The sequence below is a fragment of the Aplosporella prunicola genome (genome assembly GCF_010093885.1).
Source record: "Aplosporella prunicola CBS 121167 unplaced genomic scaffold K452scaffold_45, whole genome shotgun sequence".
Lineage (NCBI taxonomy): Eukaryota > Fungi > Ascomycota > Dothideomycetes > Botryosphaeriales > Aplosporellaceae > Aplosporella > Aplosporella prunicola.
In genome coordinates this window covers 21,548-43,409 of record NW_022983573.1, presented here as the reverse complement: position 1 = coordinate 43,409, position 21,862 = coordinate 21,548, and the positions used below count along the sequence as shown (strand labels likewise).

The 21,862-nt window shown below is 54.5% G+C and overlaps 8 protein-coding genes across 8 annotated transcripts; 3 read left to right on the top strand and 5 right to left on the bottom strand.

The window, feature by feature from the left end:
• The first annotated feature begins 173 nt into the window (after positions 1–173).
• Positions 174–2,005, top strand: K452DRAFT_258938 (uncharacterized protein). Its single transcript, XM_033538481.1, has 2 exons — positions 174–215; positions 274–2,005. Exons 1-2 carry the CDS (start codon positions 186–188, stop codon positions 1,846–1,848), a joined length of 1,605 nt encoding a protein of 534 aa, XP_033392248.1. The 5' UTR covers positions 174–185; the 3' UTR covers positions 1,849–2,005.
• Positions 2,006–2,142: 137 nt separating this feature from the next.
• On the bottom strand, positions 2,143–2,799 carry K452DRAFT_362462 (uncharacterized protein; the record flags this gene model as incomplete). Its single annotated transcript, XM_033546502.1, has 1 exon — positions 2,143–2,799. One exon carries the CDS (start codon positions 2,797–2,799, stop codon positions 2,143–2,145), a length of 657 nt encoding a protein of 218 aa, XP_033392247.1.
• A 196-nt stretch (positions 2,800–2,995) lies between these two features.
• On the bottom strand, positions 2,996–3,661 carry K452DRAFT_322356 (uncharacterized protein; the record flags this gene model as incomplete). Its single annotated transcript, XM_033544495.1, has 2 exons — positions 2,996–3,415; positions 3,479–3,661. 2 exons carry the CDS (start codon positions 3,659–3,661, stop codon positions 3,143–3,145), a joined length of 456 nt encoding a protein of 151 aa, XP_033392246.1. The 3' UTR covers positions 2,996–3,142.
• A 270-nt stretch (positions 3,662–3,931) lies between these two features.
• K452DRAFT_193887 (uncharacterized protein) lies at positions 3,932–4,621 on the top strand (the record flags this gene model as incomplete). The annotated part of the gene is made up of 1 exon (XM_033535900.1): positions 3,932–4,621. A coding segment is annotated over one exon (690 nt), but the record flags the coding sequence as incomplete, so codon positions are not given.
• Positions 4,622–4,921: 300 nt separating this feature from the next.
• Positions 4,922–6,205, bottom strand: K452DRAFT_237336 (uncharacterized protein; the record flags this gene model as incomplete). Its single annotated transcript, XM_033537580.1, has 1 exon — positions 4,922–6,205. The coding sequence occupies one exon, from the start codon at positions 6,203–6,205 to the stop codon at positions 4,922–4,924; it is 1,284 nt and encodes a 427-aa protein (XP_033392244.1).
• A 192-nt stretch (positions 6,206–6,397) lies between these two features.
• On the bottom strand, positions 6,398–7,502 carry K452DRAFT_237315 (uncharacterized protein; the record flags this gene model as incomplete). Its single annotated transcript, XM_033537579.1, has 2 exons — positions 6,398–6,926; positions 6,973–7,502. The coding sequence occupies 2 exons, from the start codon at positions 7,500–7,502 to the stop codon at positions 6,398–6,400; spliced, it is 1,059 nt and encodes a 352-aa protein (XP_033392243.1).
• Positions 7,503–7,918: 416 nt separating this feature from the next.
• K452DRAFT_237343 (uncharacterized protein) lies at positions 7,919–19,885 on the top strand (the record flags this gene model as incomplete). The annotated part of the gene is made up of 2 exons (XM_033537581.1): positions 7,919–13,060; positions 13,574–19,885. 2 exons carry the CDS (start codon positions 7,919–7,921, stop codon positions 19,883–19,885), a joined length of 11,454 nt encoding a protein of 3,817 aa, XP_033392242.1.
• A 50-nt stretch (positions 19,886–19,935) lies between these two features.
• On the bottom strand, positions 19,936–21,374 carry K452DRAFT_362457 (uncharacterized protein). The gene is made up of 4 exons (XM_033546501.1): positions 21,307–21,374; positions 20,651–21,242; positions 20,471–20,585; positions 19,936–20,413 (listed from the first exon to the last, which is right to left on the bottom strand). The coding sequence occupies exons 1-4, from the start codon at positions 21,347–21,349 to the stop codon at positions 20,342–20,344; spliced, it is 822 nt and encodes a 273-aa protein (XP_033392241.1). The 5' UTR covers positions 21,350–21,374; the 3' UTR covers positions 19,936–20,341.
• Between the last annotated feature and the right edge of the window lie 488 nt (positions 21,375–21,862).

Below are 21,862 nucleotides of genomic sequence, written 5' to 3'. Positions count from 1 at the left end.
GGTGTCCACTGTTAACCGCGCCGCAGCTGGCATCCTGGCACGTGATCCTGCGCGTCGAGTCAGCATGGGCCCGTGCGCCTGACTCAGGCCGTGCCCTCCTGCCGCTTTGGGAAGGCGTGTGGTGACTACTTCTTGGTTGTGTCTCTCCTTCTCTCTCTCCCCCCATTCCCCATTCCCAACTCAAAATGGCTGTCGGTCATGGCTGGCGCTTCTGGGTATGTCCAACCTAGCGTGCCTTCCTCTCTGCTTTTGCCCGCTGCTAATTCGCTCTAGGCCATTTTCGCTGCCCTGTCCGTCACTTCAATTCTCTCAGCTCTCGATGCATCCGTTATTTCCACGGCCATGCCTACGATTGTAAACGATCTGGGCTCCGGGCCGTCGTATGTGTGGATTGCCAACGCCTACTTCCTTACCATGACGGCCTTTCAGCCTCTGTATGGCCAGACGGCCAACATTTTCGGTCGCCGCAGCCTGATTGTCCTCTCCGTCGTCTTATTCGCTGTCGGTTCCGCTGTATCGGGTGCTGCAAAGACCACTGCAACCCTTATCGCAGGCCGGGCCATCCAGGGCGTTGGTGGCGGCGGTATAAACGTCCTTGTAGACATCATCGTCTGCGACTTGGTCCCGTTGCGCGAGCGTGCTCAATATATGGGTCTTATCTTCTCCATATTTGCCGTCGCACTGTCCTTGGGCCCCGTCATTGGCGGCCTCATGACCCAGCGTGTCACCTGGCGTTGGATATTCTACATGAACCTACCCATCTGCGGCGCCGCCCTTGCTCTTCTTCTACTATCCCTCAAAGTCCAGTACAAGAAGGATTCGGCTAAGAACATGCTAAAGCGCGTCGACCTGGCTGGAAATGCGCTCCTCATCGCCTCTGTTCTCGCCATCCTACTCGCCTTGACTTGGGGTGGCACCGAACATCCTTGGGGCTCGTGGAGGACCATCCTGCCGCTCGTCCTAGGCATTCTCGGCCTAATCGGTTTCCTCGGCCTCGAGTCCTGGAGCGGCCTTCCTGAGCCAACTATGCCCATTCGCATCTTTTCCAACCGCACATCCCTCGCTACATTTGGCTTAACCTTCGTTCACGCCATCCTCAACTATTGGATCACTTACTGGCTGCCCGTCTACTTCCAGTCTGTGCTAGAGGCTTCTCCCACAGCCTCGGGCGTTGATCTTCTACCCAGCGCAGTAGCGGCCATTCCCTTCGCCATCATTGCTGGCGGCGGCTTGACCAAGCTCGGCCGCTATCGCCCTTTTCATTTCATTGGCGCCATCCTTCTGACCATAACCTTCGGTCTCTTCACTCTTCTCGACGCCCAAACCTCTACTGGGTACTGGGTCGGCATCCAGATCATCGGTGCTGCCGGGAGCGGTGTGCTGCTAACGACGACGTTGCCGGCCATTCAAGCTCCACTACCCGAGGCGGACGTGGCTGTTGCTACTGGCACTTGGGCATTCCTTCGCAGCTTCGGTGGCATTTGGGGCGTCGCTATTCCCACTGCCATCTTCAATTCACAGGTCAACAAGCTCCTCGGCCGTATTGACAGTGCAGATCTACGCTCCACGTTGGCCAACGGGGGAGCTTACGCCATGGCATCAAAGGACTTCATGCTGTCATTGAACCCAACCCCAGTCATCAAGTCTCAGGTGTTGGGCGTGTACATTGACAGTCTCAAGCTAGTCTGGCAGGTCGGAATTGCTTTCGGTCTACTTTGTTTCATCATCGCTCTCGTGGTCAAAGAGGTCCCGATGCGTGAGCAGCTCGAGACCGAATTTGGTCTCGCTGATGATGAGAAACAACAAGACGTCGAAAAGCCCCAAAGCACCGATACCAACACTGATTGAAAGAGATGGGACGATTGGTCTATTGCAGATGTAGATTATACTAAAGTCATTTCAACTTCCTGTTTTTACACTTTTAGGTTTCACATAATCTCATTCACGGATTGCTTAGAGTTTGAGTTAATACAAGACTGTGGATATATCTATGCCACTACTTGCGTGTGCCGAAGGTTTTAGTTGACATCTTCCCGCTAAGCACCACACCAGCTAAATATAGAAACACAATCCTCAGGTAGGCACAGCTTTCTTGACCCTATACTGCACAAGGACCAACGATCGAAATCCCAATCCCCCTCGTTAGGATTCCGATAACAAAAATCCCACAAAAAAGCATACCCAAGCCGGCAAGTCTGCCAAAACGCCCCTCCAAGTATTCAACTGGATCCACGCCGCTAGGACTGCGACACTGTCCCGACCATCGACAAGGTGATTATTCTCGCGAGAATCGCCTTCCTCCTCCGGGGTGACGGTCTCGGCAACCACCCGCTTTGCAGCTCCATCAACCAAGAGATCACTGTTGTTCTTGGACCTGATAGCGTCCAGCAAGCCCTTAGCTCTAAGGCCCCAGAGCATGTGGGCGGCGCTCAGGGCCAGTCCGGCGAGGTAGAGGGCACCGGAGGGAGTGGAGACGCTGAGGCCAGCTTTGCGGCTGGAGGCAGTGGTAGCGAGGTTGGCAATGGCGGTGGCCCAGGTGAGGGGGTAGAGGGTTAGGATGACGGAGAAGGCGGGGCGGAACCAGCGGTCGATGTAGATGGGGAGGAGGACGTTGGGGTCGGGTCCGCGGCTGGTGCCGCCGGCTTGGTGGTCGGGATTGCTGTTGGGCGCTGTGGTTGCGGGGCGGAGCGAGAGGTAAGGGGCGAGGTAGAGGTGCTCGCAGAAGGTGAAGGTGAGAGAGGCGGTACTTGTGAGGAGGGGAGACAGGCGCAGGAGGAGGTGAGAGGGTGGTGTTGACATTGCGATTTTTGGGGATGGAATCAAAGACAGGACGTTGAAGGGTGATTGGCAGGTGGACATGGCAGGCTTCGTTTAGTTTGGTTGATGCTCCTTCTTAGTTGGCCTATCGGCCAGTTCGGTTCTTCGAGGCATGTAGGCACTTGTTGCTGGAGTTGCAGACATAACTATCCGACGCGGATGGTAAGAAGTAAGATCGGTTGGTTTCTCAAATGCGCCGATGATCGACAGAGCCGTCCACCGTCCACACTCACTCCACTCCACTTGACACAAAACTGCCTGCCGTTGTCCATTCACCTTGCAGTAACAAGCAAACCAACAGCAACCGCGCCACGTCTCCACTCATTCAGGCCTCGAGCGGGGTGGTGTTGACAATCTGACCATCCTCAATATACACCGTCTCAAAGCCGGCCATGGTGACGACATTGACAGTGTCGGCCCATTCCGTCTCGCGGGCGTTGACCTGCTCGGCCCACTCGGGGTCGGCGAGCAGGCCGCGCATGTCGTCGGCGCTGCGCACCCAGTAGGAGATGATGGCATCGTAATCGGCCAGTTTCCAACCAGGCTTGTGCGCCAGGTCGGCCTGGAACATTTCGCGCGCCGCCGATGGCGTGAGGTACTGGTTCGTGAACGTGGCGGTTTAACTGCTTGTGTCTTTCCTTGGACTAGGTAGCCAACTCACCTGCGCGTACCGCACCACGTTGTGCTTCTGCAGGATTCGCACGGCGCGCCGGATGTGGTCTTCTTGAATCCATCGTGTGAAGGCCTCCTCCGACACGCCTTCCTTGCGGTAGTGCTGAACAGAGAGCTTCAGAAGCGGCCCCTGCTGCTCTTGCTGGTGCTGCTGTTCCTTCGCTTCAGCCATGGTTGTTATTTCTGTGTTTGGCTTTGTAGGTCCCTTGCTGACGGTTGGCGGAATTCAGCATCATGTGTGCGCTTTTATCCGCGCCCTCGGCGGGTTTGGTTTCGGCCAAATGGTGAAGAAAGCGAAAACCCACCGACCACAGGCAACACCTGGCTTGGGATGATTACTAGACGAAATATCCAAAAGCTGCATCGAGGGGGGGTGTTGAGCAGCACAAAGCATATTCTCCCTTCATCCAAAGGAGAGCACACTATTCACCTCATCATTATGCCGCATATCAACAAGCCGCGAATCCTATGCCTCCACGGCGAAGGCTGCTCGGCCGCCATCTTCCGCGCGCAGTCGCGCCAGCTCACGATGGCCCTCGCGCGCGAATTCGACTTTGTCTTTGTCGACGCCCCGTTCCCCAGCACTGCAGGGCCGGGTGTGTTGCCCGTCTACGAGGGTCCGTACTACGCGTGGCTCAACCGGCCTCCGCAGCCGACCGACATGGCCGTTGTGCGCGCTCGCATCGCCGACATGGTGGCTCTCGAAGGGCCCTTTGCGGGCGTGATGGCTTTTTCCCAGGGTGGCCGTCTGGCAACGTCGCTGCTGCTGCAGGAGTGCAGGGGAATGCAGCGGCGGCGGGGGAGGGACACAGATCAGGTCCCTTTGGTTTTTGGAGTCTTGCTCTCAAGCACCTATCCTCCCCTTGGATATGGCGATGAAGCGGCGGAGGAGCAGCAGCGGATTGATGAAGACTTGGACGAAGACGTCGACGAGAACGGCACGCACTTGATGCCCAAGTCTTTCGGACCACCGTCATCGCTCGTCACAGTACCGAGTGTTCATGTCCATGGCAGGCGTGATCCGTGGCGGCCGGCGAACAAGCAAATTCTGACGCGCTGCTACGATGCGCGCACGGCGACACTGGTTGAGTTTGTTGGCGGCCATCATTGCCCGCGCGCTGCAGCTGACGTCGAGGCCGTTGCTGTCGCCATAAGACACGCGTTTGCAGCCGGTTGCAAGCTGTTGGCGTCGCCAGAGAAGATGCTGGGAATAGAGGAGATGGTTGCTATGCTTTGATAAATTTGGAGAACAAGTACAAATAGGTAGAACGTGTTGTGTACTCTAGATACATAGAATGACTTCATGGATTGGTCTGATTGGTGGAAAGTTACTTGGCCGAATTTAACCGATTCACACTCAAAACCAACGACAGCATCGAGTCCACCTCATCTACATAGTTTCTCGCTTACAAGCCCCCTCCCCCCTCCCTCTTCAGTTGTCCACGTCGTTCCTCTCGATGCCAAACACCTGATCCAGCCATGCAAAAGCCTTGAAGTGAAGGTGCGCGGTTGCGGCAACCTTGGCCTGCAGAGAGCCTTGGCCGACGCCAGTCGGAATCCACAGCGACTTCTCGTCGCCTTCCTTCAACTGCGTCAGACCGTCATAGATGCGACACGCGCTAGTCTCAGGCCGGAAGTAGAGAGTCTCGCGCGAGCCGGTGACCAGGACGGGGCAGCGGATGCGACTGACAATGGTTTCGGCGTCGCCGGCCGGCCGCAGCGTGTAGCGGTTGAACTCACGCAACACGGCAGCGGGCGAATCGACGCCAAATGCGAGCATGGCGTGGCCGAACTCCCAGCGGGTCTGGAAATTAAGACTTGCCATGATGGAAAAGAGGCCGTTGAAGACAGCATCGGGCACATAACCGCGTTCCATCGCAGTCAAAACCGGCGACGGGATACGCTCGCGCACGGCAGCACCTAGATCATAAAAGCCGTCGATGGCGACGCAGGCTTTGACACGAGAGTCCGTGGCGCCACGTAGGGCGAAGTAGCCACCCATGGATGCACCGAGCACGGCTATACGCGCTAGGTCGAGACGCCACTGCGGATGTGCTTGTGCTGCATGGAACAGCTCATCGAGAACGGCGGCGATGACGACTTCCCAATCTGGCCGCAACGACAGCTTGTTGCGCCGCAGCATCAAGCCTTGGCCGGGTCCCTCGAACGACAAGGTGGCGTAGCCGCGAGTACGCGCACCCGAAGCAGTATAATAGTAGAGCTCTTCCTGGATCGAGTCGAAGCCGCCGGTGTTGACGATAACTGGAGCCCTATCGCCGGTAAAGGAAGTAGGAAGGTACAGGTAAGCGGGCAGCATGGTGCCATGGCCGTATGGGATCTCGAGCTCTATGACGGGACTGTCAAACAGGCGACAGGCTTGCTTGAAGTTGGCGGTGGCCTGCTCGACGGAACGCAAGAGGCGCGGGTCGTGGGGTAAGTGGTGCAGCAGGAACTCGCTGGAGCGGCGGTAGTTGGAAGCGCGCAAGAAAGCCCATCGCGCCGCCTCGACGTCGCCCGTCCGTCGCGCCTCGACGGCTTGGGCCTCGGCCTTCTCGGCGGCGCCCGTCCAGGCTTTGTACCAGCTTTCGGGGTCGTTGTTGCGGATGTGCTCGCCGGCTTCCAAGCACTCGCCCACATCGCTGCCGTGGAAGGGCGCAGTGCCGAGGATACGCAGAAACTCAAAGTCGAAGAAGTCTGAGGACAGGATGTGCAGCATGATGAAGTTGTTGTTGCTCTGACACCTGTCCGGCAGGAGCTACCTAGTATGTATGTATGTACAGAAGCGTCGGCGTCGGAGGGTTTCATCAAACAAGCCGAGTGAGAAGTATCATCACATGACCTCGTGATAGCTATGGCAGTAACCGAACATTTCCCGCGGGCTGCGACTACGTACGCGACACGCAACAGCTCAAGCTATTGGATACACAAGCTTCCTCCCTCTGACCTTTCCCCACCGCAGCTCCTCAATGCCGTCCAACACGCCATCCAATCCACCGACTCGCACTTCGGCGGCGTGTGGAGCCAGCCGGCCCTCCTCCAGCAGCCGCTCGGCGAGCGGAAACATGCGAGCTGCAAATTCGCGATCCAGCCGACGAGCTGCCCTGCCATATACGCCAGCCAGCTCGACCCGCTTCCCGAACAGCGAGTATATCATGAGCCAGTCGGCATGTACGTCTCGCCGCGTGTATTGGACGTGCGTCGCAAACGGATCCAGCGCCACGTACTTGCCGCCCGCCGACCCAATGGCTTCATAGCACATCTTCATTGTTGCCGCCTCGGTGACACAGTCAAACACATGCGCCAGTTGGTCGTTGGTGTATGCGCGTATCTCCGTACCGCAGGTTGGCGAGTGGTAATCGAAAGTCTCGGCTGCTCCCAGCCGCTTCAACATGTCGAAGTGGGTCGGCGAGCAAGTAACAATGGGAATGAGTCCGGATCTGCCATGTTGTCAGCAAAAGTCACGCAGTGTCACTTGAAACTTACGCTCTCAACAGCTGGACAGCGATGGTTCCGGTCGCCGTCGCCCCTCCCGATACCAGTACTGTAATAGGCTTCTTCGCAGGGGCTTCTGGCATTGGAAGTCCCAGGCTCTGGTAGAGAGCGCTGCCTGCCGTCCCGATGGCCAATCCCAGGGTCGAGGCCTCTTCGAAAGTCATCCCGTCCGGGATCTTGCATGCCAAATCCTCTGTGGCCGCCGCGAAGGTACCGAACGCCCCTGTCGTTTTGTCGGATGGGTTGAGCCCGAACATCATTGCGCAGACACGATCGCCCGGCTTGAGTCTTGTCACCTGGCTTCCAGTCTCAACAACTTCACCGGCAAAGTCATTGCCGCCCACTGCACCTGGCGTTGCGGAAAAGTCGACCATCTTCCAGTCTGCTGGGTTGAGCGCCACCGCTCTGACCTTGCAGAGGACCATATCTGGCTTTACCAGTGGCATGGCTGCGTCGTTCACCAACTTGTACCGTGCAGCCCCCTCGGCCACCAAAGCCGTGCGGGTACCAGTCTGCATCATTGTTAGAATCAACTGGTGCTAGGGAGGAAAGATAGAGAAGGGAAAGAACAAAGCTGGTGCAGAGCTAGCGGTCGCTGTTACTACGAAGCAATCTCTGTAACCGTTTCGCCGTGGATTATATTCTCCGGCAACTGCTTCGACTACCGTCCTCCGAAAGTCGTCGGATAGTTTTGGCCGGACCATAGATGCTGCATAAAGCGCCGATGCACGGTAGGTCAGATACGCAACAGTGGAAAAACATCGGTCTAGGCCCGGCTTACCGACAAGACCGATCGGATGGCGGCGAGGGCGGCCTTTGACCGATGCGAACAATATTTTGTATATCAGGAATCCTCTCGGTGTATCCTCTCCAACGCAAGCAATGGACTGAGATCTTTCAAGAAACTCCAACCACAAATTTTCTTTTCTTCACAGAGATGACTTCTTTCCCCAAATACACCTCTGAACCAATCGCCATCGTAGGCAGCAGCTGCAGGTTTCCAGGCGGCGCCAGCTCCCCTTCAAAGCTATGGAAGCTGCTGGAAGAGCCGTACGACGTTCTTAACACCATCCCGTCCGAACGCTTCAATCCGGACGGTTTCTACCACACCAACGGAGAATACCACGGAAGCAGCAACGTCAGACAGTCGTACCTGCTGGAGGAGGATATCCGCGTTTTCGACCATGCTTTCTTCAGTATAAACCCAAAGGAAGCTGAGGCCATGGATCCACAACAACGACTGCTCCTGGAGACTGTATACGAGGGGATTGAGTCTGCTGGTTACTCAATTCAAGAGCTCCAGGGATCCCAGACTGCAGTATACGTTGGCCAAATGACTGGCGACTACTATGACGTCCTCCTACGCGATATAGATAGTGCGCCTCAATACCTCGCCACTGGAACTGCTCGGAGCATCATGTCTAATCGGGTGTCGTATTTTTTCGACTGGAAAGGTCCCTCTGTCACTATTGACACAGCATGCTCATCCAGTCTCGTCGCGTTGCACCAAGCTGTACAGGCGCTCCGACATGGCGAATGCGGGCCATCTGGCACGGCGGTAGCGGCTGGAGTCAACCTGATCCTTGGCCCGGAGTTATACATTTTCGAGTCGAAGCTGCATATGCTCTCGCCCACAGGCCGATCGCGTATGTGGGACGCTGGAGCGGACGGCTATGCCCGCGGCGAGGGGTTTGCCTGCGTCGTCCTGAAGACCTTGAAACAGGCCATCGCCGATAATGACAGCATTGAATGCGTCATTCGCGAGACCGGTGTTAACCAGGATGGCCGCACCACTGGTATTACTATGCCAAGCGTAGCCTCACAGGCTTCGCTCATCAAGGCTACATACGCTAGAGCCGGGCTGGACTGCCTCAAAAAAGAGGATCGATGTCAATACTTCGAAGCCCATGGAACAGGCACCCTGGCGGGCGACCCGGTTGAGGCCGAAGCTGTTCGTAATGTCTTCTTCCCTCAGAATAAGGTCGCACATCACAACAGCGATGATCAACTGTTTGTCGGCTCGGTCAAGACTGTCATCGGGCACTTAGAGGGCACTGCAGGACTGGCAGGAGTTTTGAAAGCTTCATTAGCTCTACAAAACAGCATGATCCCCCCTAACATGCACTTCAACCGGCTCAACCCGGCAATTGAACCTTTGTACACCCACCTCAGGGTACCGACCGAATTGCAGAAATGGCCAGACTTGCCCAAAGGGACTCCGAGACGCGCCAGCGTCAACAGTTTCGGATTTGGCGGTACCAACGCCCACGCTATCCTCGAGAGCTGGGAGCCACAGCCAAATCCAGGAGAAGACTGGGTGGATGAATGTCAACATAGCGAAAGAAGTGCTCCTTGTGGGCCCATAACGCTATCTGCCAACTCCGAAACAGCTCTTATATCCGCGGTAGCCTCGCTCTCTGATAAGCTCAAGATGAACGAGGAAATGAATCTAAGCGACTTAGCTTGGACACTCCAAACTCGCCGGACGCAGTTTCAGATTCGGGTGAGCTTCTCTGCATGCGATCGCTACCAGCTCATGACGAAACTGGATGCAGCTGTTGAAAAAGCCGTAACAAACGGTACAAACTTGGGCACCCGCGCAATCCAAACGACTGAACAGTTTCCGCCGCGCATTTTGGCAGTTTTCACCGGACAAGGCGCCCAGTGGCCAGCCATGGGTGCGGAGCTGCACGCCAAATCCATTTTGTTCAGGAGGACGATCTGCGATCTCGAAGCGTCGCTGAGAAGTCTGCCAGATGCCCCGACATGGTCTTTGGAGGCAGAACTATTGGCACCCCCAGACAAAACCCGCATCCATGATGCCGCCATCTCACAGCCGATGTGCACTGCTCTCCAGGTTGCCCTTGTCAATCTCATTCAGGCTGCTGGTGTTACGTTTAGTGCTGTCGTAGGGCACTCATCTGGCGAGATTGCGGCAGCCTATGCAGCGGGCTATATAAATGCGTCCGATGCCGTCCGCATCGCTTACTACCGCGGACTGCATGCACACCTCGCTCAGGGTCCACAGGGACAGAATGGAAAGATGGTTGCGGTTGGAATGAGCATTGAAGAAGCAACATCTTTCTGCCAGCGGGACCAGTTCCTTGGTAGACTGTCCGTGGCTGCAAGCAATGCCAATTCCAGTGCAACTCTTTCTGGTGACAGCGATGCTGTCGATGAAGCCAAAGAGTTGCTCGACGAGGAAAAGACGTTTGCCCGTGTGCTCAAAGTCGACACAGCGTATCATTCGCACCACATGCAGCCGTGTGTGGGGCCATACATGAGCTCACTCCGCCAATGTGGTATCCAGGTACAGCCTGGACCTTACCGGTGCAAGTGGTACTCGAGCGTTTATGGCCGAACCACCGATGATCCCGACTCGTTTAGGGACAAGTACTGGATCGAAAATATGGCACAACCGGTTCTCTTCTCGCAAGCTATATACAGAGCAGTGACAGAAGATGACTGCCACGATATTGCCCTCGAAATTGGGCCGCATCCCGCCTTGAAAGGACCGGCAACGGAGAGCCTCAAAACCTTGACAGGGGTGGACATTCCATACGAAGGCGTTATGAAGCGCGGCGAGCCTGATTTCAGTGCTTTCTCAGACGGACTTGGCTTCGTCTGGAGGAACTTCCTCTCACCACACCCGGTTATCGATTTTGCCGAGTTCCGGAAATCTTGTCTTGGAGAAAGCTACGGGAACGGATCCGTGCTCAAAGACCTACCACCCTACAGCTGGGATCATGATAAGGAGCTATGGAAGGAATCACGCCTATCCAGAATTTTCCGCATGCGTCAACGTCCGGTTCACGAGCTTCTTGGGACGGCGACATCGAACGGAAACAACCGGGAGATGCGCTGGCGCAATGTCATGAAAATTAACGAAATGGAATGGCTCCGCGGCCATCAGTTCCAAGGCCAAGTGCTCTTTCCTGCCGCTGGCTATGTTTCGATGGCTTTTGAGGCATCGATGTTTTTGGCAGCAGACCAGTCTGTCAAGCTTGTCGAACTTCAGGACCTCGTCATTCACCACGCGATCACGATTGACGAAGACTCTGCCGGCGCCGAGGTAACATTTGTCATCCGTGTTACGGACCAGACATCCAGTCAGATCTTGGCCGAATACGCGTGCTACAGTGGCGGGGTTGACAGTAAATCTCAGGACTTCGAGAATATGAACTTCACTGGCCGCGTCGTAATCACAATGGGGGAACCTGCTGAGGAAACGTTGCCGGAAAGGCCAACAGAGACATTGCCTATGACGCCTATCGACCTTACGAGGCTCTACGAGTCGCTTACTGGCATTGGATTACAATACTCAGGCGCATTCGTAGCGAATACTATTGAGAGGAGACTGGGCGCAGCCACTGTCGGCTTGAAACCCTCGCCGCCCTCAACTCTAGGGATCCATCCGGCGACGCTCGACACAACATTCCATGGTCTTTTTGCGGCTTTTTCCGCGCCGGGCGATGGCAGGCTCTGGACACATTACCTTCCTACCAGTATTCGCCGTGTACGCATCAACACAGCCTACACCAACGAGCACGTCGACCTGGTAGCTGATTGCCATCTACGGGAAGCGTCGGCTAAGACAATCTCCGGGGACTTAGGCATTTTCAACGCAGCGAACGGCCATGGAGCGATCCAGGTGCATGAAATTGTTTGTTCCTCCTTCACCGTGCCAAGCAAGCAAGACGATCGGAAGCTCTTCGCACACAATGTGTGGAAGCAAGACCTCTCAGATGGTTTTGAATCACGCTCCGATACTGCAGGTCATGACACGTCCGCTGACCTTGAGCTAATCGACATATGCGAGCGCGCCTCTTACTTTTACCTCCGTCGTCTGCGGGAAGAGGTTCGACTGGAGGAGGTGGAAACGATGGCATGGCACTTCAAGTGCCTAATGGACTGGGCATTTAAGCATCTACTCCCGAAAGTAGAAACCGGCCGCCATCCACGTGTGAAACCAGAGTGGGCGAGTGATACGAGAGACATGGTGCTCGCCTGGAAAAAGCAGTACCCCGGCCAGATCGACCTCGAGATTGTCGTTGCCGTCGGAGAGGTCTTGCCTGCTGTAGTCCGAGGGAAACTGCCTATTTTGCAGGTCATGATGGAGAACGACATGCTCAATCGACTGTACAAGTATGGCCAGGGATTTAACTACGCCAATGTCCACCTCGAAACAGCCGCAGCCCAGCTCTCGCACCGCTACCCCCGTATGAACGTCCTTGAGATTGGGGCTGGGACAGGAGGCGCTACTGTCAACGTCCTAAAGGGTCTCGCCGGCCAATTTCTCTCATATACGTACACAGACATCTCGCCCGGATTCTTTGAGAAGGCTCAACTTCTTTTCGAGGAGCATTCTGAAAAGATAAAATACAAAACGCTCGACATCGAGCGTGACCCTCTCGAGCAAGGCTACAAGGAGCATTTCTTCGACGTCATTGTTGCGTCCAACGTACTTCATGCAACAAAAGTTTTGTCTAACACTCTGGCAAATTGCAGAAAGCTGCTCAAACCCGGCGGGTACCTGATGTTGCTGGAAATTACCAGCGACACGCTGCTTCCCCAGTTTATCATGTCTGGTTTGCCGGGTTGGTGGCTTGGCCGCGACGATGGCCGCAAGTACCATCCCACCATCAGCGAAGCCCAGTGGAATTCTGTGCTGCTCAATACCGGGTTTTCCGGCGTGGACACGGTCCGCAGGGATCTAGATGAGCCAGACAAGTACCTTTGCTCTGTCATGTTAAGCCAGGCGGTGGATGACAGAGTGACCACGCTGCGAAATCCGCTATCTTGTGTCGACAAGGTACCGCACATCTCACATCTCCTGATCGTTGGTGGCACTACCCTGGCCGTGGCAAAAGCCGTACAAAGCATCCGGGGCTTGCTTCATACATTTACAGCGACAGTAACGCTTGTGAACAGCCTGGAAGACGTCACCGCCGATCTCATCATCCCCGGCTCCGCCGTCATCTGTCTTTCCGACCTAGAAGAGCCTACTTTCAAAGACCTCACCCATAACCGTTTTGCTGGCATGCAGATGCTGTTTCACCATGCCAAGTACATCCTCTGGGTTACCAAAGGCTGCAGGGCTGACAGCCCCTACTCCAATATGATTGTGGGTGTGGGCCGTTCCGTGCTCTTGGAGTCCCCGCATATCCGCCTTCAGTTCCTAGATATCGACTCTCTTCAAAAGCCCTCTTTCGAGCCAGCCATATTCGCGCAGGCTCTGCTCCGGATGGTGTGTTTGGATCTCCCAGATTTCGACAACATTCTTTGGAGTGATGAGCACGAACTAGTGATTGAAAACGGTTTTACATTCGTTCCTCGCATCCTGCCAAGTCAAGAACCCAACGACCGCCTCAATTCGGAACGATGTCTTAGAACGAGACCTGTGGATCTAAAGGACACCAATGCCGAGCTTGCTGATGAGGGTCCGTTCTGGATACTGCGAGAAGAAAATAGGCAAGGGGACCCCTCCGACATCCAAGTTCAGGTCCATTTTTCTTCTCTATTTCCCTTCAAGCCTTCCAACGGCCAGTCTGTCTTCCTCTCCGTTGGTAGTATTGTCGGATCTGGTCGAAAGGCCCTCGCCTTGTCTCCCACAAGCAGTTCTCTCCTGAGCGTACCTGAAGAGCACGTATATGTCTGCTCAGAAGGATTTGACGAAGAAAAAGGGTTAAGCGACGTTCTGGGAATCCTTCTCGCGGAAAGTCTGGTGACAGCCGTACGAGGGCGGCTTTGGGTGCACGAGGCAGACGAACGACTGGCTCAACTGATCTCACAAGCTGCCAAGGATAACGATGTTGGAGTATTTCTGAGCACTTCAACCGCAAAGTCCGACCCCAAAAGATTCTACATCCATCCCTGCATTATGGGGCGCGATCTCGAATCCGTTCTGCCGGCAGGCATCCAGACATTTGTGAACTTGGATGTCCACAGCATCGATAACCTCCCCTCGAGCCACTTACTCGAGCCTACGAAGATTTTTACTACAAGGAACGGTGATATCAAAACCTTTGTCACTCTCCAATTTAGCAAGCAACGAATGCACGAGCTCCTGCAGAAGCACCGGTTGATATCTGAAAACCCAGCACACTCGCCTGGAGCCGGCACAATCAGTGTCACCGAAGTTTTCAAGCTTAAAAAGGAGCAACAACTGCCCACCAGTGTGGTTGATTGGGCAACTACTTCAGAGGTCATGTTGCCAATAAGTCCAATCAACGCCAACAGCCTGTTTTCCGGCGATAAAACTTATTTCTTAGTTGGCTTGACTGGAGAGGTCGGGCAATCGCTATGCAACTGGATGGCAGACCATGGTGCACGACATCTCGTCATCACAAGCCGAAATCCGAAAGTGGACGGAACGTTCCTTCGGCTTATGCAGCGGAAATGCGTCAACCTGAAGATCTTCTCACTCGACATTGCTGACAAAAAGGCATTAGTCGAGATCTACAAAAGAATCTGCGCGACCATGCCACCTATCGCTGGTGTTGCTAATGCGGCAATGGTCCTTCGCGATAGATCTTTTGACAACCTTACGCTGGAGGACTTCAACGTTGTCCTTAAGCCCAAGGTTGACGGGAGCAAGAACCTTGATGAAATATTTCACTCGTCTAAGCTTGATTTCTTTGTCCTTTTCTCGTCTTTGGCATGCGTCATAGGCAATCGCGGCCAGAGCAACTACGGGGCTGCGAACATGTTCATGACAAGCCTGGCTTGCCAAAGGAGAAAGCGCGGTGTCCCAGCGTCAATTATCGACATCGGAATGCTGTTGGGCGTGGGCTACGTCGCGCGGTCTGGCGATCAGTACGAGGCGCAGCTCAGGAAGTATAACTACATGTCCATCTCGGAGCCGGAATTCCACAGCATGTTTGCCGAGGCCATTGTCGCAGGACTGCCAGACTCTGGCCAGCATCCCGAGCTTATCACCGGCTTGGAACGAACGAACCTATCAGGCGAGAACTCAAGGACACCTTGGCATCGGAACCCTCGTTTTTCTCACTACATTTACGAAGAGCATGACATGGTGGAGAGCAAGAAGCACGGTCAGCCTTCACAGAGTGTACAACTCCAGCTTCGGACTGCTACAAACAATCAGGAAGCGCTCGCCACCTTAGAAACTTGCTTTTCTAAGAAGCTTGAGCTGGTCTTGCAGGTTCCATCAGAGAAAATAGACAAGACAGTACCCCTGATGAAACTTGGGATTGACTCATTGGTTGCGGTCGAGATCCGCTCTTGGTTTCTCAAGGAGCTTACTGTCGATATGCCGGTCCTCAAGATGCTTAGCGGCGCCTCGTTGACTGATATATGCAAGGACGCCTTGGCAAGACTGCCAGAATCTCTCAAGCCAACCAAGCCTGATGATGGCGAACCTGAATCTACAAATTCGAGCCGCGCGTTGTCCAAAAAGGATGCAGCACAGCCGTCCCAGCAGGTGCCAGTTCCGGAAGTTGTTACCCCAGGAAACACAGAGACCGAGGTAGCTTCCCTTGAAGGCTCAGTCGTGGAATTTGACGGCATTTTGTCGACTGACACGGTCAGGACAAGTTCTGAGTCTTCTTACGACAACGTTACCGTCGAGCAAGCGTATCAACGGGTCGGCGAGATGTCTTATGCACAGTCTCGGCTTTACTTCTTGCATGTATACCTTCAGGACAAGTCCACGTACAACGTCACGTTCTCCGGAAAAGTCAAAGGACCTCTGGATATCCATCAGCTCAGAGGAGCACTGCGAGCAGTGGCTGATGTGCACGAGAGCCTCCGGAGCTCGTTTTTCGTCGACCGACTCACCGGCAAGCCTATACAAGCTGTCAATCAGGAGTCTGACATTGAAGTGGAACACAAGGAGGTGAGAAGCGAGTCAGACATTGACATCGAGCTTGACACGCTGAAGCATATCGAATTCGACATTGAGCACGGCCGAACAATGAAAGTAGTCGTGCTTTCAGAATCTCGATTTGAGCACCACATTCTATTCTGTTACCATCATGTCGTTCTTGACGGTATAAGCTGGCTGCTGTTCCTCCGCGATCTGAACAATGCGTACGGCCTCAGATCTGTGAAACGTCCACTGCAACAAGCCATCGACTTTTCCGCAAAACAAAGAAGAGAATATGTGGTGCACAAGATCCAGAACGAACTGCGATATTGGAGTGCGGAGCACGCCTCTCCGCCCGGAGCCATACCCTTGTTCCCATTCTCCAAGGTGAAATCCCGGCAAGTCCTGAAGGCGTATGATACGAGGACCTTCGAAACAAAATTAAAGCCGTCTTTGGCAAAACGTGTCAAGCAGCGAAGTTCTGAACTTCAAGTTACTTCTTTTCACTTCTATCTCTCGGCACTGGGTGCTTTCCTGTCTCGTTGCCTTGGTACAAACGACCTCAACATCGGAATATTGGACGCTAACCGGACGGATGCTGAAGACCTTGAAACAGTAGGCTTCTTCCTGAACCTGTTGCCAATTCGGTTCAAGCTTGAATCGAATAAACCATTCTCCGAACTAGCTCGGCAAACCCGAAACAAGGTTTTCGCCGCTCTGGCCAACTCGCGTGTCCCGTTCGACACTATCCTCGATCATCTCAAGATCTCTAGGTCAGGGACCCAGAGTCCGATGTTCCAGGTTGCATTGAACTATCGGATGGGAGACTCGTATCACAGCCCTCTTGGAAACTGCGCCATCGAGTGGAATACCGCGATCCCTGCCCGTAATCCTTACGACTTAACCGTTGACATCACGGAGACTCCCGACGGTGTGACCCTACTGGGATTCACGACACAATCGTACATGTACAGCGCCTCGGATTCGAAGAGACTTCAAAAATGGTACATCCATTATCTGGAGGCCCTGACAGATACACCTTCTACCCTTCTCTCAGACTGTTCTCTTGCCGACGACGATGACGTTAAACACGCTATAGAGATAGGCAGTGGTGACCGGAGGCAAGTAGACTGGCCGAATACCCTCGCACACCGTATCGACGAAATGGCAGCGGCCCATCCTCGATCCACGGCTGTCAAAGACGGCTCGGGTATGAGCCTCAGTTACACCAGAATGATGGCTCGGGCCCATCAAATCGGAAATCACCTTCGCCAGGCGTCCGTCAAGCCAGGCTCATACGTTGCGACCCTATTGGAGCCGGTAGCAGACGTAGTTTGCAGCCTCCTGGCTATCATGCGACTAGGCCTTATCTACGTGCCCTTGGACCTCCGCAACCCACCTGAGCGGTTATATTCCATCGTGTCGGATAGCAAACCAAGCGCCATCATCTGCCACGATGCGACGGTACAACAGGCGCAAGGGCTTGCTTCCCCCGAGACTACCGTCATCAATCTCTCGAGTATATCACAAACGAGCAGCGCTCCTGTTTATAACCTAGCCAGAGGAGACCAACCTGGTTTTGTTCTGTACACGAGCGGGTCCACTGGGACTCCAAAGGGCGTTGTTTTGACGCACGATGGCTTCAAAAACCAGATATTTGCAATTTCCCAACTGTTCGGCGTGGGCCGCGAGGTGGTTCTCCAGCAAAGCGCATTTGGATTCGACATGTCGCTCGAGCAGGTCTTCAGCGCTCTGGCGCACGGCGGAACCGTCATCATCGTACCGAAGGACGCCAGAGGTGATCCGGTGCGGATCGCGAATATCATGCTCTCCGAGACCGTGACTTACACTGAGTTCGTGCCGTCTGAGTATCTTTCGCTCCTTACCTACGGTTCGGCAACACTGCAGAAGTGTACGGCCTGGCGCCTGGCTTTCTCTGGAGGAGAGAAAATTACGGGACAACTTCGACGGGGCTTCCGGGCATTAGGCATTCCGAACCTTCAGCTCATCAATGTCTACGGTCCCACCGAGGTGACATTATCGTGCACGAGAGGCATCGTACCCTACAATGGAAGCAATATTGAGGCGGACCAAATGGATACCTCGGTTGGACGGGTGCTGCCGAACTACACGATTGCCATCGTGGATCAGGACCTAAGGCCTTTGCCAGCCGGATGCCCTGGCGAGATCTGCATCGATGGCGCAGGCACGGCGATAGGGTACCTTAATAGGCCCGAAGAAACAGCCAGAAAATTTGTCACGGGAGATTTTTCCAAGAAGACCGTTTACCGTAGTGGTGACAAAGGCCGGATACTTGAGGACGGGACTGTGCATTTCCTCGGTCGGCTTGACGGAGACAGCCAGGTGAAGATCCACGGCATTCGCATTGAACTTGACGAAATAGCCGCAGCCCTACTCAATGTCGCCAATCCTGCGCTTGTGGATGCCGCCATCTCATTCCGTCCAGACTCCGACGTCCTCGTCGCCTTTGTTGTCTTTGCAGCCGATTTCGTGGGAGATAAAGAGACTTTCAGCGAGCAACTCAAGACGCGGTTGCCTTTCCCTCCATACATGTGTCCAACTTTTGTTGTTGCCCTCGATAACCTCCCAACGAGTCCCAACGGCAAAAAAGACCGCCTCGCAATTGATAGGCTCCCTCTGCCTCTCGCAAAAGCAAGCACCGCCACAACGGACGACAATCTTTCATCTTCCGAGGTTCAGGTGAAGAGGATCTGGGAAGAAGTACTTCCAAACACGCTGGGATCGTTCCGGGTAGGCCCAGATTCAGACTTTTTCCGCGTCGGCGGCAACTCTCTCCTGCTACTCAAACTGCAGGCCGCATTGAGAGCTAGGTTCCACGCAGATGTCCCCCTGCCAGAACTGTTCCAGTCTAGCACAATCAGACAAATGGCATGGCGGATCCAGCCGAAGCCCGCGAACAGCATATTGTCTGCTCCAGCAGAGCTGGACTGGAATCATGAGATCAGCACGCTTTGCGAAGGGCTGCCCTCGGCGCCACAAGCACTTCCTCCCACCTCGAAGACCGGGCTTGTCATCATACTCACAGGGGCCACAGGCTTCCTTGGAACGCACGTCTTGCAACGGCTAATCGCAAACCCACGCGTCAAAGAGGTACATTGCATCGCGATCCGGCCCGACGGCAGCACCGGCGCACCGCGCCACGTCGCACCCGCCCTCCGCATCAGCGGCAAGGTCTTTGAGCACAGCGGCGACTTGGCTGAACATCGCTCATTTGGTCTGCCGCCCTCTGAGCTGGAGTCCCTCGCCGCGCGTGCCCATCTCATCATCCACAACGGCGCCGATGTCTCCTTCTTGAAGAGTTACGCGACGCTGCGAGCGCCCAACGTGCTCTCCACGCGCACTCTCACCGCCATTGCCATCCGGCGCGGCCTACCCTTGCACTTCGTATCCTCAGCATCCGTGGCCCACTTCATGCCAACAGAGAACGACAGCCACGGCCTGGCCGAGACATCGATCGCTGCTACCCACACCCCGTCGCCTGACTCCGCCACCCAGGAGGCGCATGGCTACGCAGCGTCTAAGTGGGCGAGTGAGGCGCTGCTGGAGCGAGCGGCGACGACGCGCGACTTCCGCGCCTGCATCCATCGACCGACGAGCGTCGTAGGCCCCGACGCGCCTGCCACAGATCTTATGGCCAGTTTGCTGCGATATTCGGCGCTTCTGCGCACGGTGCCGCGCTTCGAGGGTAATGTGGATGGTGTCTTCGACTTTGTCGCAGTTGAGGACGTGGCTACGGGCATCATAAGCGCGGCGTTGCGCTCCCTGGGGATGAATGACAAGGGCGGAGACGCGGTTCGTTATGTCCATCATTGTAACGATGTGAAGGTCCTACCGGACAAATTCCGAACTTACATGGAGGAGAGGGAGGGGTACATTTTTAGAGAGCTGCCATTGCAGGCTTGGATCAATATGGCTCGAGGCGCTGGTATGAACGAGTTGGTCGCGGAGTATCTGAGCAGTGCCACGGCTTCTGGAAAACAGATTACACTGCCTATGGTAAGAAGGGGCAAAGATGATCTAGGTGTAGCCTTTTAGTTGCGTGTCTGGAGTAGAGGGTGGCATTTAGGGCTAGAATAAATGTAGATGTTTATTCGTTATCCCCGCTTTACTACACACCTCTTGCATCCTATCTAGATGTCTTTTCTGCCATATATTACCATCCCCATGGCCGCAATGCTCGCTGATTTCCTCATCAAGTGGCTTTGTTTCAAGGCGTGTTAAAGACCTTTCCTCACCTCCTACACTCTCAATGTAAGATACAAAAACATCAAGAAAGACATCCCCGTACCACGTGCCAGGAATTCGCGTCACCGATTCAAGGTCTTCTTCACCACCTTGAACAAATACCATGTAAAGGATCATGTCGTCCCGCAGGCAGAGTCGCTGCAGGCTACGCGGTAGGATATCGCTTAATGACTTGGTTGTGTCCAATTCCTTCCTAGAATGAATATGTTTCTGCAACTCAGAAATTTCCTATTGTACTTCTACGGCCTACCAAGGTAGTTCTGCACCATCATACTGTAGAAAGCGGCCACCAAAGTCTTTGCTTTCAGCATCGTCAATCTGTTCATTAACCGTCAGCCAAAACTCTACGCTTGCCATCTTGAACTTAGTGCCTACCAATTTTTGAATCTGGCCTGCACTGTCCTCCACCTCCAGCCATTTTAGGTCCAATTTCAACCCCATTTTTTCTCCTTGGTCACGGGCGTTGTTTCCCATGTCTGTCTTAACAGGCCTGTAATTCGTTAGCCTTTTCATTCCCAGATATGCACACTATCGAAAGAAACAACAACCACTTACCCAGGATGTACTACAAAAGCAACCACCTCCTTATTCTCTTGAGCCAGCCACTTGATCAAGTAGTTCGCCATCGCCTTACTCGCGCCGTACAGCGCGTATCCCGGGAAGCTGGCATTCAGCCCAAAACTACCTACGTTGCTGGACACAAGCACGAACCGGGGCTTCTTCCCCTGGTCCCCTTTCTCATTTCTCCTTCTTTCCGCCGCCTCCTGCATCATCTTCAATGCCGCGCCGAACAGCTCAAGCGGACCATGCGCGTTCACCTCGACAAAGCGCTGCAGCTCGTCGCGGCTTTCTTCGGCCAGCGGCCGACCCGTGGTATAGCCGATGCCTGCGTTTGCGATGACTACATCGAGCGAATGGATGGCGTGGTCGGAGGCGAGGGCAGCGAAAGCTGCCTTGATTGACGCAGACGACGCGTAGTCCATCTGGATAATAATGAGGCGTGAGGTGGTGCTCCCGTCATTTGCATCTTGAGCGAGACCCAGCTCGCGAAGCGATTGCGCGGAGGGGTGCGCGGGATCGCGGACGGCGGCAATGACGGTGTGGTGCGGGCGCGCCAGATACAAGGCGACTAGGCCCTTGCCGATGCCTTAACTTGTCATTAGCCAGAAAACCCGAGGTTATTTGTGCATTCAATTTAGGGATATATCTACCGCGGTTTGCGCCAGTGACGAGGCAGGTAGTGTTGAGAGTCATTGTTGATATTGTTGATATTGTTGATGGAATTTAGAGATACTGTAGGAATAGATCTGGTGGAACAAAGGGTATATATCTTCGGCCTCATTCAAGAATTTGTCAGCACATGCAGCTTACTGGTTATAAGTGGGGGACTTGCAGGGGCAAGAACTTGTTTTGAAAGTTTTCCGACGGGCTTGGCTTCTATAGACATCTTATCCCACCCCGGGCATACATGCATACAATAGTGGAGCACGTGTTTTCTAGAGAAACTATAGCGAAATAGATCAATCACTTTAAAATAATGCTCAACCAAAAGCCAGATCCGAACTTACTAACCAAGGCCCGACCCGGGCCAATACTACCAGCAAAAGAAGGCGCACAGCACACACAACACCTTATCGTAGTAGCAAAGCCTGCACCGCCTTAGCGCGGCCGTAAGGCTAGGCTCCATCACAATAGCGTCCACGCCCACCAGACGCAAATTCTCTCACCGGTGGTCAAAGCGCAGACTTGGCACAGCGTCTAAACTAT